The sequence below is a fragment of the Mustelus asterias genome, chromosome 27, assembly GCF_964213995.1.
Source record: "Mustelus asterias chromosome 27, sMusAst1.hap1.1, whole genome shotgun sequence".
Lineage (NCBI taxonomy): Eukaryota > Metazoa > Chordata > Chondrichthyes > Carcharhiniformes > Triakidae > Mustelus > Mustelus asterias.
Genome location: NC_135827.1, coordinates 16315789 through 16335040, shown reverse-complemented (window position 1 = coordinate 16335040; position 19252 = coordinate 16315789). Strand labels below are relative to the sequence as shown.

The 19252-nt window shown below is 43.4% G+C and overlaps 1 protein-coding gene across 2 annotated transcripts in view; it reads right to left on the bottom strand.

The window, feature by feature from the left end:
* chek1 (checkpoint kinase 1) overlaps positions 1 to 19252 on the bottom strand; it is a 42614-nt gene that overhangs the window by 8981 nt on the left and 14381 nt on the right. For both annotated transcript variants that reach the window (XM_078198856.1, XM_078198857.1), the window contains exons 6-9: positions 15709 to 15897; positions 13045 to 13149; positions 5124 to 5219; positions 2568 to 2679 (exon numbers count right to left, since the gene is read on the bottom strand). In XM_078198856.1, coding sequence (XP_078054982.1) covers positions 2568 to 2679; positions 5124 to 5219; positions 13045 to 13149; positions 15709 to 15897 — 502 coding nt within the window. The remainder of the gene's footprint in view (positions 1 to 2567; positions 2680 to 5123; positions 5220 to 13044; positions 13150 to 15708; positions 15898 to 19252) is intronic.

The window sequence follows — 19252 nt, the reverse complement described above, 5'->3', positions numbered from 1 at the left end:
AGTGAATTTGAAATCGATATTAAAAGAGTATCTTTATCAAAGAACCATAGAAGGTTTATGGCACAGAAAGAGGCCACTTAGCCCACCGTGTCTGCACCTGCTGAAAAACGAACCATGCAGCCTAATTGCACTTTCAACCATTTGGTTTGTAGCCCCACAGGTTACAGCAGTTGAGATGCAAATCCCAACATCTTTTAAATGAGTTGAGGGTTATTACCCTTTCAGGCCATGAGTTCCAGACCCCCACAACCCTCTGGGTGAAAACATTTTTACTCATCTCCCCTCTAATCCTTCAACCAGTTTAAATCTATCCCACTAGTTCTTGACCCCTCTGTTGAAGTACATAAGCCCTTCCCATTCACTCTGTAATGAGGTGACCAAAAGCGCCCTCAGAATTCAAGTTAGGAATTTTACTCAATATTTACTTGAGTACATTTTAATCTGATGGGGTGCTGGTAGAATCATAAACATTAGGAACATTATAAACACAATCATAGAACATAGAACATTACAGCGCAGAACAGGCCCTTCGGCCCACGATGTTGCACCGACCAGTTAAAAAAAAAAACTGTGACCCTCCAACCTAAACCAATTTCTTTTCGTCCATGAACCTATCTACGGATCTCTTAAACGCCCCCAAACTAGGCGCATTTACTACTGATGCTGGCAGGGCATTCCAATCCCTCACCACCCTCTGGGTAAAGAACCTACCCCTGACATCGGTTCTATAACTACCCCCCCTCAATTTAAAGCCATGCCCCCTCGTGCTGGATTTCTCCATCAGAGGAAAAAGGCTATCACTATCCACCCTATCTAAACCTCTAATCATCTTATATGTTTCAATAAGATCCCCTCTTAGCCGCCGCCTTTCCAGCGAAAACAATCCCAAATCCCTCAGCCTCTCCTCATAGGATCTCCCCTCCATACCAGGCAACATCCTGGTAAACCTCCTCTGCACCCTCTCCAAAGCCTCCACATCCTTCCTGTAATGTGGGGACCAGAACTGCACACAGTACTCCAAGTGCGGCCGCACCAGAGTTGTGTACAGTTGCAACATAACGCTACGACTCCTAAATTCAATCCCCCTACCAATAAACGCCAAGACACCATATGCCTTCTTAACAACCTTATCTACTTGATTCCCAACTTTCAGGGATCTATGCACACATACACCTAGATCCCTCTGCTCCTCCACACTATTCAAAGTCCTCCCGTTAGCCCTATACTCAACACATCTGTTATTCCTACCAAAGTGAATTACCTCACACTTCTCCGCATTAAACTCCATCCGCCACCTCTCGGCCCAACTTTGCAACCTGTCTAAGTCTTCCTGCAAACTACGACACCCTTCCTCACTGTCTACCACACCACCGACTTTGGTGTCATCAGCAAATTTGCTAATCCACCCAACTATACCCTCATCCAGATCATTAATAAATATTACAAACAGCAGTGGCCCCAAAACAGATCCCTGAGGTACACCACTTGTAACCGCACTCCATGATGAATATTTACTATCAACCACCACCCTCTGTTTCCTATCCGCTAGCCAATTCCTGATCCAATTTCCTAGATCACCCCCAATCCCATACATCTGCATTTTCTGCAGAAGCTTACCATGGTGAACCTTATCAAACGCCTTACTAAAATCCATATATACCACGTCCACTGCCTTGCCCCCATCCACCTCCTTGGTCACTTTCTCAAAAAACTCAATAAGGTTAGTAAGGCACGACCTACCTGCCACAAAACCATGCTGACTATCACCTATCAATTCATTACTCTCCAAATAACTATAAATCCTATCCCTTATAATTTTTTCCAACATCTTGCCGACAACAGAAGTGAGACTCACCGGTCTATAATTCCCGGGGAAGTCTCTGTTCCCCTTCTTAAACAATGGGACAACATTCGCTAACCTCCAATCTTCTGGTACTATACCAGAGGCCAACGACGACCTGAAGATCAGAGCCAGAGGCTCTGCAATCACTTCTCTTGCCTCCCAGAGAATCCTTGGATAAATCCCATCCGGACCAGGGGATTTATCTATTTTCAGTTTTTCTTTTGAGCAGAGGGGTGAACTATTATGGACTGAATTATCTCCTCATAATGTAATTGTGCATATGTTAGGAACAAGAGCATTCATCGAATCCAGTTAGGTCTGCATTAATAGAGCTGTTGTATGGTTCCCACAGCTCAAACTGTACATTTTTATTTGAACTCAAAAAACATCAATCTTTGGGATTCACTAAAAAGATTTGAATTTTTATTTTTTTTAATGCCCAATATAACCAAGGAAACAATTTGTCGCTGCAGGATACTGCCTGAATTAGACAGTGATTGAGCAGCAAGAGATTCATAATCCAACTTTTCAATTAATTCACTAAAGCTGAGAATCGGGTAAAACAACCACCTCAAATTAAGTGTTTATGGCAGCGTAACCAAGGCTATTAAAGTTTATGCAATCCCATCAACCCATTCATAAATCAACAAACCTACAATTGTTGGGTTTGCTGCAAGTGACATTTGCCCAAATGTACAATCTTTCAAATCAACAGTGCATTTACCTCCAAGATACACCACTCACAGGGGACAGATCCACGTTGGAATGAATGTGCTTAGAGAAAGGCCCCTGAGAGTCGTTGGGGCTCCCGGAGGACAACCGAGCTCTCTTCACACCTGGGAACACAAGGAACAGAAGAAACTGAGGACCAGCCAGGAGGCTTCGAAACATAGCACGGAATAAAACTCCTGTCTCTCACAAAGTGGGCCACTCTCTTCTCGGGGATGGAGCTCATCACCTGATCAGGTTTCAGTCTTAGCACACGGGCACCAGCTTATCTTCCAAATTCCTCTACTTTCTCAGGGGGCTAAGGAAATTCAGCATGTCCGCTGCGACTCTCTCCGATTTTTACAGATGCACCACAGAAAGCATCCTTTCCAAATGCATCATAGCTTGGTATGGCTCCGGCTCTGACCAAGACCAAAAGGGTTGTAAACACAGCCCAGTCCACCATGCAAACCAGCCTCCCATCCACTGACTCCATGTACACTTCCCACTACCTCGGGAATCAAGGACCCCACACGCTCTTCCACCTTCTTCCGTCAAGAAAAAGATACAAGTCTGAGATCACGCCGACCGACTCAAGAACAGCTGCCATCAAGACTTTTGAATGGACCAACCATATATTAAGCTGATTTTTCTCTACACCCAAGTAACGCCTGCAACATTATATTCTGCACCCTCTCCTTGCCTTCTCCTCTATGTACTCTATGAATGGTATGTTTTGTCTGTATAACACGCAATAAACAATACTTTTCATTGTATCCCAATACATGTGATAATAATAAATTAAATCAAATCCACTGACCAGTCCCAATAAAAAGGTCAGCAACTAGTTGGAATTCTGGCTTCAATCCTGCTCATTAAGTGAAAGCATATACAAGCACTGGAGAGTGTGCAGGGTAGAACAATAATGGCAATGCCAAATGTAAAGGGTATAAGCTACAGTGGACACAAGTTTAAACTCCGCAGTCTTCAAAGAAAGTGGTTAATAAGGAACACCTAATTAAGGATATAAAAGTATTAAATGCCAGATAACCAGGAAACTATTCTAAATTAATGCATGAAACAAAGTAGGAACCGAGGACAACAAACTTAAATTAGCCCAAGGTTAACATTGAGAGAGTAGTGTTTTGCAAAATAAGTGCTAAATATTTTGAACTGTTAGATTAGTGAAGGCAAAATATGAGTTTTCAAAGTGAGAATGAATGTTCTCATGGGTTAGTAGGGTACGCAAGGCAGAGTACTGGTTTTAGATGGGCCATCTGGCCTTGTGTTTAAATGCTGCATGTCCCAACAGCGTCTGAATATCAAAAAACATTTCCAAAATTCCTCAACAGAACTGTTGAGCACGGTGGCACAATAGTTAGCACTGCTGCATCACAGTGCCAGGGACCCAGGTTCGATTCCGGCCTTGGTCACTGTCTGTGTGGAGTTTGCACATTCTCCCAGTGTCTGTGTGGGTTCCCTTCGGGTGTTCCAGTTTCCGCCCACAGTCCAAAGATGTGCGGGTTGGTTGATTGGCCAGGCTAAAAATTGTGCCGGAGGATTAGCAAGGCAAATGCGTGAGGTCGCAGGGACAGGGCCTGGGTGGGATTGTGGTCGGTACAGGCTCGACGGCCCGAATGGCCTCCTTCTGTACTGCAGGGATTCTATGATTCGATGTGAATGAATGGATTTCCCTTCCCCCACTCCTCCCCTCCCAGTAGAGTACAACACAAATGCATTTACCCCACTCTTCCTAGTTGGAAGAAACACCAGCACAGCTTCTAACCAATAGTCCCCACCCTTTTCATTCCCAATTGAATTCAAGAATTCCCAACCAGACAATCGTTAAACAAAGAATCCTCGATGTACACAATGGATCTGTCGATATTCGGCAGGGAGAGAACAGGTAGGTTGTAATTTCAGACACACAGAAACTTACAGTTCAGAAGGCCATTCCGCCCACTGTCTGCACCAGCAATAAAAAAATCTATCCAACCTAAAAACTTATTTTGATCTGTAGCCTTGCAGGGTACAGCACCCACATCTCCAAGTTATTGTTAAAAGTGATGAGGGTTGCTGCCACTCAAGTCAGATTCCCACTACCTTCTGGGGAAAAATTAATTTCTCCTTCAACTCCTCTCTAATCCTTCTAACAATTATTTTAAACCTACGTCCCTGGGTTACTGATCCCTTCACTGGGGGAAAATAGGTCCTTTAAACCCACTCTATCTAGACCCTTCATTTTATACACCTCATTGAAATCTCTCCCAGAGGCAACAATTTAAACCTATCCAATCTTTCTTCACAACTTAACTTCTCCGGCCTTGTAAATCTCGTCTCAATCCTCCCCACTGCAATCACATCCTGAAGAGTGAGGTTACCTGCATCCTTAGAGCTAGAATCTCAAATAATCCAACCAGATTCCAAACAAACTAATCTATCAAATACTGTCTCCATCAAGCATCATAAAGGAACTAATTGCATTTTATTTGTGATGTAAATTGAATCTACATCACTTAGAATTTAAGTAGCCATAGTTTTTAGATACAATCGTTGTGTCAAGTTTACTTACCCCTTTTAAATTGATTAACAAACCACCGGTCCTTCTTAATGTCTGAAATGGTGGCTCTGTTCTTTGGACTTTCGATCAGAATTTTGTTCAGCAGGCCTGCATAAACGAGACAGACAGTCATACACCAGGCAGTGTTACCAAGTCTTCATGGAAATGAGCTGTCATTGTAAAGGGGTAAGGGTCTCCTTTCTGCCCCTCTTCACCAGTAACAAGGTATCCGCCATTACATCACAGTAGAAAAGAATCAAACTTTACAACAGTGGAAGTCAGTTTACCAGCAGCAGGATGATAGCTATATCAGCTGGGCAGCAAGGGAAAAAAGCAGCAAATATGTATGGCCAGCAATAGGCCATTCAATTACATCAAATCTTAACTCCGTTTACAAACCGTGATTTCATAGTTCTCAACAAGCTTACCGAATAAAAATCTATTCCTCTGAGTTTGGAAATTTTCAATTGACCTCAGACTCTTCAAGGGTTAGAATGTCATATTTCCTCTACCCTTTGTGTGAAAAAGTGCTGGCTGACATCGCCCTTGAATGGCCGAACACTAATTTTAAAGGAGGGCTGCCTGGTTTGGCACCTCCCTCCCATCAGAAGAAATAGTCTCTTCGTCTACCAAATCAGTTGATTAATAATCTTAAATACCTCAACAAGATTGACCCTTCATCTGCTATACCCATACAACCACTGTGTGTTTACCCACAATGTGGAGATGCCGGCGTTGGACTGGGGTGAACACAGTAAGAAGCCTCACAACACCAGGTTAAAGTCCAACAGGTTTATTTGGTAGCAAATACTTATGGTATTTGCTACCAAATAAACCTGTTGGACTTTAACTTGGTGTTGTGAGACTTCTTACTGTGTTTACCCACAGCCACTCATGGGACATCCATAAAGAAAACTCAAACAAAGGGGTAGATTCTTGAAAAAGAATCAGTAACTCCAGAGTGTACATCACAAGGACACCATGGAAAAGCAGTGGCTGTTTTCGGCAATGATTAAGGAAGACAAAAAGATTAATGTTTGGAGTTATTACTTCTCTCAGTCCAAACTCCTAAGATTCAGTTATGGCCGAGAAACCACTTCCTATTGAAGGCAGTGGTGTGAAATGAACAATGGGAATTTATTCGCTTTAGATAATTTCGGCATCAATAGCACTGTCAGAGCTTGCTGGCCACGTTAACCTGGTGTTGTTAAACTTTTCACTGATACACTGACAGGAACACCGGAGGATTCATGATTCTCACATCATTGCTGCAAATAATTAAAAAAAGCAAGTGTTAGACATGACAGAAAACTTACATTACCTTTACCAAATCTGGTTAGATTTTATAGATTCACTATTTCACTCAGGATCAAGCACCACTTACAAATTCCCTTGCTCACCACAAATTAGAGTGTGACCTCGTATCCACAGTCCCTGGTTAATGGTAAACCAGAGGCCAATGAGCCCACCAGAATTAACAGCTGGTGTTCCCCTAGCCGTTCAATAAACCAGAGTATGAACCTTAGTTTATAAACTATAAAGAAAGAGGCACATGACATGCATAGGCAGCTGGGATCAAGTGAATCCCATGGAGCGGCACGGTAGCACAGTGGTTAGCACTGCTGCTTCACAGCTCCAGGGGCCTGGGTTCGATTCCCGGCTTGGGTCACTGTCTGTGTGGAGTTTGCACAGTCTCCTCGTGTCTGCGTGGGTTTCCTCCGGGTGCTCCGGTTTCCTCCCACAGTCTAAAGATGTGCGGGTTAGGTTGATTGGCCATGCTAAAATTGTCCCTTAGTGTCCTGAGATGCGTAGGTTAGAGGGATTAGCGGGTAAACGTGTAGGGGATAAGGGGGTAGGGCCTGGGTGGGATTGTGGTCGGTGCAGACTCGATGGGCCAGATGGCCTCTTTCTGCACTGTAGGGTTTCTATGATTCTTCTATGAAGAGTATAGGGGGTGTAGGAGTAGAGTTAAGAGAGAAATCAGAGGGCAAAAAGGGGACACGAGATTGTTTTGGCAGATAAGGCAAAGGAGAATCTAAAGAGTTTCTACAAATACATAAAGTGCAAAAGAGTAACCAGGGAGAGAGTAGGGCCTCTTAAAGATCAACAAGGTCATCTATGTGCGGATCCACAAGAGATGGATGAGATCCTAAATGCATATTTCTCATCACTATTTACTGTTGAGAAAAGCATGGATGTTAGGGAACTTGGGGAAATAGTGATGTCTTGAGGAGTGTACATATTACAGGTGGTGCTGGAAGTCTTAAAGTGCATCAAGGTAGATAAATCCCCGGGACCTGATGAAGTGTATCCCAGGACATAGTGGGAGGCTAGGGAGGAAATTGCAGGTCCCCTAGCCAAGATATTTGAATCATCGATAGTCACGGGTGAGGTGCCTGAAGATTGGAGGGTGGCAAATGTTGTGCCTTTGCTTAAAAAGGGCTGCAGGGAAAAGCCTGGGAACTACAGGCCAGTGAGCCTCACATCTGTGGTGGGTAAATTGTTGGAAGGTATTTTGAGAGACAGGATCTACAGGCATTTAGAGACGCAAGGACTGATCAGGGACAGCCAGCATGGCTTTGTGAGTGGAAAATCATGTCTCACAAATTTGATTGAGTTTTTTGAAGGGGTAACCAAGAAGGTAGATGAGGGCAGTACAGTTGATGTTGTCTACATAGACTTTAGCAAGGCCTTTGACAAGGTACCACTTGGTAGGTTGTTGCACAAGGTTAAATCTCATGGGATTCAGGGTGAGGTATCTAAATGGATACAAAATTGGTTGGAGAGAGTTGTTTTTCAAACTGGAGGCCTGTGACCAGTGGTGTGCCTCAGGGATCAGTGCTGGGTCCACTGTTATTTGCCATTTATATTAATGATTTGGATGAGAATATAGGAGGCATGGTTAGTAAGTTTGCAGATGACACTAGGATTGGTGACATAGTGGACAGTGAAGAAAGTTATCTCCAATTGCAACGGGATCTTGATCAATTGGGCCAGTGGGCTGACGAATGGCAGATGGAGTTTAATTTAGATAAATGCAAGGTGATGCATTTTGGTAGATTGAACCAGGGCAGGACTTACTCAGTTAATGGTGGGGCGTTGGGGAGAGTTACAGAACAAAGAGGTCTAGGGGTACATGTTCATAGCTCCTTGAAAGTGGAGTCACAGGTGGACCGAGTGGTGAAGAAGGCATTCAGCATGCTTGGTTTCATCGGTCAGAACATTGAATACAGGAGTTGGGACGTCTTGTTGAAGTTGTACAAGACATTGGTAAGGCCACACTTGGAATACTGTGTGCAATTCTGGTCACCCTATTATAGAAAGGATATTATTAAACTAGAAAGAGTGCAGAAAAGATTTACTAGGATGCTACCAGGACTTGATGGTTTGGGTTATAAGGAGAGGCTGGATAGACTAGGACTTTTTTCTCTGGAGCGTAGGAGGCTGAGGGGTGATCTTATAGAGGTCTATAAAAAATGAGGGGCACAGATCAGCTAGATAGTCAATATCTTTTCTCAAAGATAGGGGAATCTAAAACTAGAGGGCATAAGTTTAAGGTGAGAGATACAAAAGTGTCCAGCGGGGCAATTTTTTCACACAGAGGGTGGTGAGTGTCTGGAACAAGCTGCCAGAGGTAGTAGTAGAGGCGGGTACAATTTTGTCTTTTAAAAAGCATTTAGATAGTTACATGGGTATGATGGGTATAGCGGGATATGGGCCAAATGTGGGCAACTGGGATTAGCTTAGGGGGTTTTTTTAAAAAGCTGCATGGACAAGTTGGGCCGAAGGGCCTGTTTCCATGCTGTAAACCTCTATGACTCTAACTATGAATAAGGCTTACCGGAAGCAAATATTAAACAATAGGCAAAAGTCAGGACCACTGATTTCACTTGACCACACTCGTTACATTTCCATGACCCTGGACCAGCGTTCCTGGTATAAACTCACACCTGAGATGCAATCTATACTCATGGAGTCTCCACGTAACCATCATAGACTGCAGGAAGACTTGAAACATTAGCAGAGATCAGTCAAATCCCATAGGCACTGCTCGATGAGGAACTGTCAAAACAAGGCCTCCCCACAGAAACTGTGTGGATTCTCTTCCATCAGCACAACCTTGTTCTTTCAGATCTGGAAAGTGCCTCCAGAAGGTCCATGAATCACAACACCTGGCCAGCACTTGTCTGGAACAAAATCCAACACATTTAAGTGCGAGTTTTCTCCCAAACCAAAAAACGCAAGCCAGCCAGAAAGTTAAATTGATGAGCAACCTTCCGTATACAGAAAGTGAAAGTTTTTCTCCATCTGTCACATGTTTATTTCACCCAAGGGCTATCATACACAATTCCTGTCATTACTGCAAGAATATCTGCAGTCAATTATTGGAAAATGATCTAATTATCAATTAATTATTAAGACTAATTATCAACCACAACCCTGTCATGTGGTAAGCATTAATTCTAGGTTACAGCTGAGGGCTAATTGTACAGAGTGGAGTGCTGCTGAATCAGATCATGCGTTCAAGTTTTACTCCAGAGACTCCATGTAATCTAGGACGGTCCGAATCCAGTGCTGAGAGGGTGCTACACCGTCTTTTTATTGAAACTGTAAACCAAGATTCTATCTGTCCTTTCAGGTAGTGTTAAAGATCCCTTGCCCTGTTCCAAGAAGAGCATCCTGATGCTCTGGCCAACTTTTACCCCTCAACCAGGCTTACTGGTCATTTCACTACCTGGCTGTGTGCAGTTTAGCTGCTGGGCTTGCCTACAAAGACAATGAGAACACTTCAAAAGCAAATCACTGGCTCTGATGTTAGGACGTCACCCCCATCCAAAAATAAAAACAGGGCAAGTCTATTTCTCCCCTTAATCTAAAAGGAGTCTAATTATTATATAATACATGAAACACTTGATAGTTTCGTTACTGTAACTTTGGGGATTGCAGAATCACAAAAGGGAATTGGGTTGCTATCGAAAAGAATGTGCAAGGTTACAGAGGTACGGTAGGAAAGCGCAACAAGATAGAATGCTTTCAAGAGAACCAGTCTGACCTGATGGGCCGAATAGCCTCCTTCTGCACTGTTAAGATTCAGTGACATTCCTTTAAAGCTTCAGTTAGGATGAGCTCCCGTAGCTCAAAGTGGTTAAATTCCACAGACCCTGAAAAGGTCCCCATTGCAAGCCCAAGTCTGAATTGGCCTAACTGGTCTCAGAAACTCCAGGTTTGGGCAAGTAGAGAGAAGGGTCACAGAGTCATACAGCACAAAAAGAGGCCATGTGGCCCATCATGTCTGTGCCAGCCATCAAACATCTATCTATTCTAATCCCATTTTGCAGCACTTGGTCCATAGTCTTGGTGTTTCAATTTAAATGGCATGAAATCAGTGCTCCTGACTGATGCACTATCAATCAAGCAAAGACTAGCTTGTACGCAAGAACAAATAGGCTTTTATTCGCAAAAGACTTGGAGCACACCCATGCTGATGAACTGGTCCGGCGACTGAGGCAGGGGGGTTGGGGGCAGTCACCTTTATACCTGCACCAGGGGGGGAGGAGTCTCAGGCAGGGCCGGCAGGGGCATGCCCGGGCATGTCTCACACACACAGCCAATAAGCTTAACAGTGGTTTACCACACTGACTTTTGCCTATTGCTTAATCTTTGCTTTCGGTGAGCCTTATTCATAGTTTATAAACTAAGTTGCTTACTCTGGTTTATCAAAAGGCTCGGAGAACACGAGCTGTCAATTCTCATTGGAGTAGTGGTTTATCATTAACCAGGGACTGTGCCTATGAGGTCACACTTTAATTTGTGGTGAGCAAGGGCTTTTGTGTGAGGTGCTTGATCCTGCTGTGGCATTTCAAGTGCTCATCTAAATGCTTCTTAAATATTGAGGGGGTTCCGGCCTCAACCACCCTTTCAGGCAGCGAGTTCCAGATTCCTGCCATCCTCTGGGTTTTCCTCCAATCCCTTCTTATTGTCCTGCTGCTACCTTAAATATATGCCCCCTGGTATGGACCCCTCTATTAAGTGGAAAGGTTCCTTCCCGTTTACCCTACGTCCTTCATAGTTTTGTACGCCTCAATTAGTTACCCCTCTCAGCCTTCTCTGCTCCCAGGAGAACAACCACAGCCTAACCAGCCTCTCTTCCTAGCTGAAACGCTCCAGCCCAGGCAACATCCTGGTGAATCTCCTCTGTGCCCTTTCGAGTGCAATCACATCCTTCCTATAATGTGGTGACCAGAACTGCACACAATCCTCTAGCTGTGGCCTGAGTGTTTTATACAGTTCCATAACCTCCCTGCTCTTATATTCCATGCCTCAGCTAATAAATGCAAGTATGCCATATGCATTCTTAACCAACTTATCTACCTGTCCTGCTGCCTTCAGGGATCTATGGACGTGCACCCCAAGGTCCCTCTGATCCTCTGTACTTCCTGGCATCCTACCGGTCATTGTGCATTCCCTTGCCTTGTATTCCTGCAGAAATGTATCACCGCAAACTTTTCACGGTTAAATTCCATTTGACACTTTTCTGCCCATCTGGCCAGCCTGTCGATATTGCCCTGCGATCTAAGACTTTCCTTCTAACTATTTACCACACCATCAATTTTTGTGTCGTCTGCGAGCTTACTGATCATATTCAGTACTGATCACATTCCTGTTTAGATCATTAATGTATACTGCAAACAGCAAGGAACCCAGCACCAATCCCTGCGGCACCCCACTGGACACAGGCTTCCAGTCACAAAAACAACCTTTGGCTATCACCCTCTGTCTCCTGCCATTAAGCCCATTTTGGATCCGATCTGCCAAAATGCCTTGGGTCCCATGGACCACCTTCTTGTTCAGTCTCCCAAGCAGGGCCTGGTCAAAAGCTTTACCGAAGTCCATGTAGACTACATCAACTGCACTGCCCGAGAAACACGTACATTGTGCTGCCAATGACCACAGCCTGAGGTAAATGGACAGACATCAGAGGAGGACAGAGGTACATGCTTTGAAGACAGGATTCAAATGGCTGTGATGTCTTTGAATAGCTTGCTTCACCCTCTAGGCTCATAGAGAACAGTCACTTGGGCAAGGTATTAGAGGCTGGCCCTGCCCATAGATCCATAACCCAGCATATAATGGTTAACTAAGATGAGAGAGGAGAAATGATCAGAGAAAACAAAAAAGACGGTGTTATCTGAACCCATCAAAAAAAGGTTGAGATTGTAACTCTTTGCATTATGCACTTTATCTGTTAGCGTACCGCTAGTACAAGTCTTCTTTTGTTCCACTCACAGAGCTGGCCTGTTATCCATTCCTAGTTTCAGCCATCCTAATAATAATGGTGTCATAGTAATGGAATAGGAGTAGGCCATTCAGCCCCTTTGGCCCATTCTGTCATTCAAGTAGATCATAAAATAGATTGCACTTACTCCTTCATTACTGCTTGAAGTGCCAGTCCAGATTATAAATGGTCAAGTCTCAAAGACTGACACTTGGGTATTTTCCCAGGGTAGAAGTGTCAATTATTAGGAGACGTGGGTTTAAAGTAAAAAGGGGGAAAATTTAAAGGAGATGTGAAAGGCAAGTTTTTTTTTAAACAGAGGGTGTTAAGTGCCTAGAATACGCTGCCGGAAGAGGTGGTAAAAGCAGATACAACGTTTAAGAGGCATCTTCACAGATATAGGAATAGGCAGGCAGCAGAGGGATATGATCTGCATCGAGGCAAAAGGTCTTCAGGAAGGCGTCATGTGTCAGCGCAGGCTTGGTGGACCATAGGGCCTGTGCCATACTGTTCTTTGAGTCTGCAGCTTTCCGACTGAGGGCGAGAATGCCACCCACAGAACTACAAACTTCTAATCTGGCAGTAATTCCTCCCCTCTGTAAATTTACCAAGACTTATTGGACTGGTCAAGGAACAGATCCCTTATCATTTCCTTACTTAGTGGAACAGGATCGATCTTTTTCCACGGTGTCAGGTACAGTTTCTTCTCATTCCAATCACAGTACTCCTGGCAACTGTCCGCAGGCTGGTCCCAGGGTAGCTCTGCAACATATAATCATCCATTCATTAAAAAAAACGAACAAACACTAGCACATTCTCCCTACAATCCTTCCACTAATGTCGCTCCCCCAATGCTTTTCATGTTGAGCCTGGCCTGCTTATTTAAATTTTTTTGCATGGTTCCAGGAAAACTTCTAGAATGCTCTGTGAGGTAACTTCCGGCTTGCTGCATGTCCGTGCATGCTGCTTAGGAGAATTTCGGAGCAAAATAATAGGTCATTTGGTCCTTCGAGCCATTCAATAAGATCATGGCTGATGCTTGTGGCCTGAACTCCACTTTCCTGCCCGAGCCCCACCACCCTTGAAGTACATTTAAAATTAATGAAATTTAGAAATGTTGTAGAAATGTTTTGACAGCATTCATCACACTTTGAAATGTCAAAAATAAAAGAAAAGACAGTCAGATAGGAATCAGAACATCAGAGAGCTAGTATCTGAAATTCGGAAACACTTCTGCACACAAATAGTTTGGAACACTCTTTTGTTAATGGACAAAACCACCACAGCAAAAGAGCACATCAACGAAGCTGAGGTTCTGGGTTAAATCACTGCATCTGCTCCTGCTCAAGATCAACGCTCTGTGGGGGTGTAGGAAAGGATCTGGGAAAGCAGCGAACATTGTCGTGAGTAGAATAAAATTCAAATTTCTCTGGCGCAAAGGGGTAAAAAGGGAACAGTTGTTGAGAGCAAATCAGGATTGGTCGCCTGCCAAGATACTTGCGGAGTAAGGAGAGATATTCAGGACCACCTTGATATCCTGTTCAGCATGGAGCTGATCACTCAACACTGATTGCAGCAACTTCCGTAACAAATCTGCTCGACAGGGAAGGAGCAAAATGATGATAGGAAGATACTTTCCCCTTAGCACAGGGGTTAGTAACCAGAGGACATAGATTTAAGAGTTACTAGAACTGACGGGCACAGCCTCAAAATAAAGGGGGGTCAGTTTAGGACAGAATTGAGGAGGAACTTCTTCTCTCAGAGGGTCGTGAATCTCTGGAATTCTCTGCCCACTGAAGTGGTGGAGGCTACCTCGTTGAATATGTTTAAATCACGGATAGATGGATTCCTGATCGGTAAGGGAATTAGGGGTTATAGGGATCAGGCGGGTAAGTGGAACTGATCCACTTCAGATCAGCCATGATCTTATTGAATGGCGGGGCAGGCTCGAGGGGCTAGATGGCCTACTCCTGCTCCTATTTCTTATATTCTTATGTTCTTAAGGTAAGGGGCAGGACAGTAAGAAGGGATTTGAGAAAGTACTTTACTTATCCAGAGGATAGTGGGAATCTGGAACTCACTGGATGGTAGAGGTGAGAACCCTCAACATTTAAGGAGCATTTAGATGAGCCATAGCATACAAGGCTATGGACAGGTGCTGAAAAATGGGGGTTAGAATAGATAGGCGCTTGATGGCCAGCACAGATATGATGGGCTGAAAGGCCTCTTTTTGTGCTGAACAAAAGTACTAAGTAATAACCTGACATCTATTAATTTTAAAACAAAATTCAAAGACGTTCAGTCAGTTGGATCAATAACAACTTTACACCATCGGCAACAGCAGTTCAGCAAATATCCCTTGATACCATCATGCCTGCCAGTCCCTCACACTGTACCTTTTTACTACGGTTAGAGTAGTAAAATCAGACCCTGAACTCCAACATCCTCTAGTGGCAACCCGCTGTCTTTACTCACTGAAATAAAAACAAAATACTGCCTATGCTGGAGATCTGAAATCAAATCAGAAAATACTGGAAAAACTCAGCAGGTCTGGCAGCATCTGTGGAGAGGTAAACAATGTTTAGAGTCCAATACTTGGAGTTTATAAACAAAACTTCCTGTTTTTATTTCACTGTCATTACTCTCCCTTCTCTACGGACAATTCCACACTGAAATCTGCAACAAACAAATGCCGTAAATCTTCATCGTAGCTCTGAAAACCTCTCGATAGTATTAACGATAGCCAGTACAGATACTCACTGCTGTACAAAATGGTCCAATCTACCTATACACTATCTTTAGGATGCACTGCAATAACTCACCAAAACTTGTTTGGCAGGAATTACCAAACCTGCGACCTCCACCTCCGAGGACAAAGGACAGCAGGTGCACGGGGCACTATCACCTCCGCGTCACACACTGTCCTGACTTGGATATGTGTATCTTTCATTGTCACTGGGTCAAAATCCTGGAATTCCCTCCCTAACAGCAGTAGCAGACCCAAAATCTGTTCTGCATTGCTCCCAAACTGAAGACAGCTCAATGTGATCAGTAATTCCGAAACTGGTGCTTGCTACTTCTGCTGTTAGAAAGATGCATGCAGCAAAATCAGAGTCAGGAAGTCGGGGGGGGCAGAGGGACAGGCGGGGGGGGCAGAGGGACAGGCGGGGGGGGCAGAGGGACAGGCGAGGGGGGCAGAGGGACAGGCGAGGGGCAGGCAGGCAGAGACAAATCGAAATCAGTGCTGTACAATCAACCACACCATTTTATACAAAGCAAGCGGTTCCCTTTTGATCTCACAACTTAAAACATTGAACTAACCTCCAGCCAGCATTGCAACAAGGACAATTCCACATGACCAGATATCCACAGGTTCCGCATGGAACTCCTTCCTCCTCAGCAGCTCCGGAGCAACATATGGCAGTGTGCCACACATCTTATTAAGTAACCTCTCGCGGTTATTGTGTCTGTATACTGTTGCCAAGCCAAAATCAGATAGCTTCAGGTTATCTAGAAGGAAGGGAACAAAAAAATATCAAAGAGCTAGGGATGTTGTATTTGAGGTCAAGGACATTGGTACAAGTACAGTCAAATTATTTTTACATAGTTTTCATTATTGATGATAGATGGACAGTAGTAGCTTTGCAAGATTCCCTCCATTACAGCGACAGAATCAATGAAGGCTGAACTACATGACTGTGACAATATCAGGACCTGACTTTTCATGAATTGCAAGCGCTGCAGTTGACAGCCCTTTAGCTGGAATTAAAAGAAATACTGAAACAACATTTGTGGGTTACGGATCTGTGAATTTCCTGGGACCAACTCAGAAACAGACTCAAGGTAGGTGACTTTAAGGTTTTCTGCCACTCAGCAAGTCTCACTTGGTTGGAAAATGCAAGTGAGAGACACCGAGTGAAGTGAGGTATTTCTCTGTGTACGGGCTGCAGGAAGATGGGGAAAGTCTGCTCCATATCTTTTTCACGTACTGACCAACACCCAGTTGGTTATGAATCAGTGCATATACATTTTTGGGGATTGGAAGGGGGTTGGAGGCAGGTACAGCAAAGTACAAAGCTTGAAAAGTTAAGTCAAGATCAGCTCTCTTCATTGCGGAATTACATTTTATATATAGCACAGAAACAGACAATTTATCTCAACCAGTTCTACTAGCAATATATATATATATATATATAAAATATAAAATATATACACACATACACACACACTAGAGTCTTCCCCCATCCTTACAAATCTAAATCTGTCATCCTAACCCTTCTTCCATAAATGTTTGTCCAGCTTCCCTTTAAATATATCTATCTTATTCCTTCAACCACTCACTGTGGTAGCGAGTTTTACATTCTCACCACTGAGGAAATGAATTTCTTTTGAATTTCTTATTGGATTTCTGGGTGACTATCTTAGTCTAGTCGAATCTAGACCATCTTATCTTAGTTTGGATGGCCTCTAGTTTTGCTCTTACCCACAGGAGAATTCTTTCTGTATCCACTCTATCAAAATCTTCCATAATTTTAAAGGTCCCTATTAAGCCTACTTTTTTTTTTAAACAAAAGAGACCCAACTTGCTCATCTTCTCCTGGTAAAAAGATCTACAAACTTGTAAATCTTTCACTCTCTCTACTGACTCTATATCCTTTTTATAATGTGGCAACCAAAACTGCACACTCCCAAAAGTGTAGTCTGGGCAAGCTTCAACAATAATTTAGCATAATTCCCCTACTTTGCAATTCTCTCAAACCGATGTCTCAGCTAGATGTAAACGGTCGATTGGTAACTATTTCAACGATCAGAGGAGTTATCCTGTTTCCTGATCAATATTCATTCCTCTCTCAACACTGCAAAAACAGCCCATCAGCCACTGTTATTGCTGTTTGTGAGAGCTTGCTCTGCACAGATTGGAACACTGCAATATATACCAATTGCGACTACATTTCAGAAGTATTTAATTGGTTGAAAGGTGCTATCTAAATGCAAATCTTTCTTTTCCAAAGTTTAACACCTCACACGGATTTATGTTGAAATTCATTTGCCACCACTTACTCCATTGCTATTGTCGGCTCATAGTCACACAGATATATATGTTGGGACCATATTAAACATTGTTTAGTATCTGGACATGACTACAGATGTGGATATACCTCAGATTTTAAAAGGTTTATTGTTTTTTAAACTCAGATTTAAATTTTGGGGTTTAGTATCAATATAAAAGCCAGAAGTTGGTCTATATTGCTAAAAAAAGACATGTTGCTGAAGCTTTTCATCTTGCACTCATCAGGACAAGCACAAGAAAGCATAAATTGTTACGATTGTTTGAAATTTGGCAATCGGCTCCCAATCTCCCAGGTAATTCAGATCAGGCACAAGGCACGAACATATTTCTTGTTTACAGAGAATGGGTCTCTGTATACAAATAGTAGTAAGTGTAAATGAGTCCCGTTAAGTAACCAGCCATTTCACCTGTACTGTAAATCGTGGTGATCATTTTAAAATTTGGTATTCTTGCATTTGTCCTGATGAACGCAAGACAAAAATCATCAGAACATGGTCTCTCTTCTCAGCAACGTTCAAGTTCTGAACCACCAAGTGACTATTCGCCAATATGTGAAGCACAATATGTTCATGGATATGGCCCATCCTCTACAAACAACAGACAAAGTCAGAAAATACCTTGGGACGTGGCAAATTACCATGGGAAGTAGAGATAAGCTTAAAGAAGAGATAAGCTTGAAACCACAGGGTAGGCATGAGTATGAAGGATTTCACAGAACCTCACAGTAACCTGACCCAAGCACTACCAGCTTCAGGAGAGAAAGGAATCACCATAAAAATAAATTATTCACACCCTTTTCCTGGAACACAATATCTTTTTCTATTGCAGCTTACTGCAGACCAACAAAACATAGCTTAAAATAATGTGCTTTCCATCAATTGACCTGCTGAAGGCACTGACATAGCTGAACTCGAGCACTGGTGAGGAACTAATGGCAGCCTGAAGTGATCAACCCCCCATATCTGAGATACAGAAGTATGGAGAGATAATCAGCGAAAGAGAAAGAGTTGCCTTTGTTCAACTACCATTTACACCTTGCAAACAATAGAAATCAATGGACAATAATCAGAGGCGGGAAGGTTAGAGGGATTAGGAGGGTAAATATGTGGGGTTACGGGTTGGGATTGTTGTTGGTGCAGGTTCAATGGGCCGAATCCTTCTTCACTGTAGGGATTCTCTGAACGCTGGTTAATTGCACCCCCCCTTGCTCAGAGTCACCGAGGCCACCAATTTCTTCTCAATGAGGTCTGATCACCCAGCACTGATGCTGCTTCAGCTGTGAGAACTATCCTAGTCTGCAAATGACCAGCTTTTCTTGGGTCAAATGATCAGTCTTTTAAATGAAGATCATATATAGTCAAGATAAACCAGTAGGAGTAGGTGAGGTGCTGAAACAAAAATTCAGTTAGAAATCATAGAAATCATAGAAACCCTACAGTGCAGAAGGAGGCCATTCGGCCCATCGAGTCTGCACCGACCACAATCCCACCCAGGCCCTTCCCCCACATATTTACCCGCTAATCCCTCTAACCTACGCATCTCAGGACTCTAAGGGGCAATTTTTAACCTGGCCAATCAACCTAACCCGCACATCTTTGGACTGTTACAATCAGTCACCTTCTTTACCATATTTTTCACTTAGCTGTCAAAAAGTGCAGAGCTCAAACTCTACTCCAGACAGTCTCAGCAAAGGGAAGGCAATGGCCTAGTGCTACTATTGCTAGATTTTTAATCCAGAAACTCAGCTACTGTTCTGGGGACCTGGGTTCGAATCCCGCCACAGCAGGTGGTGGA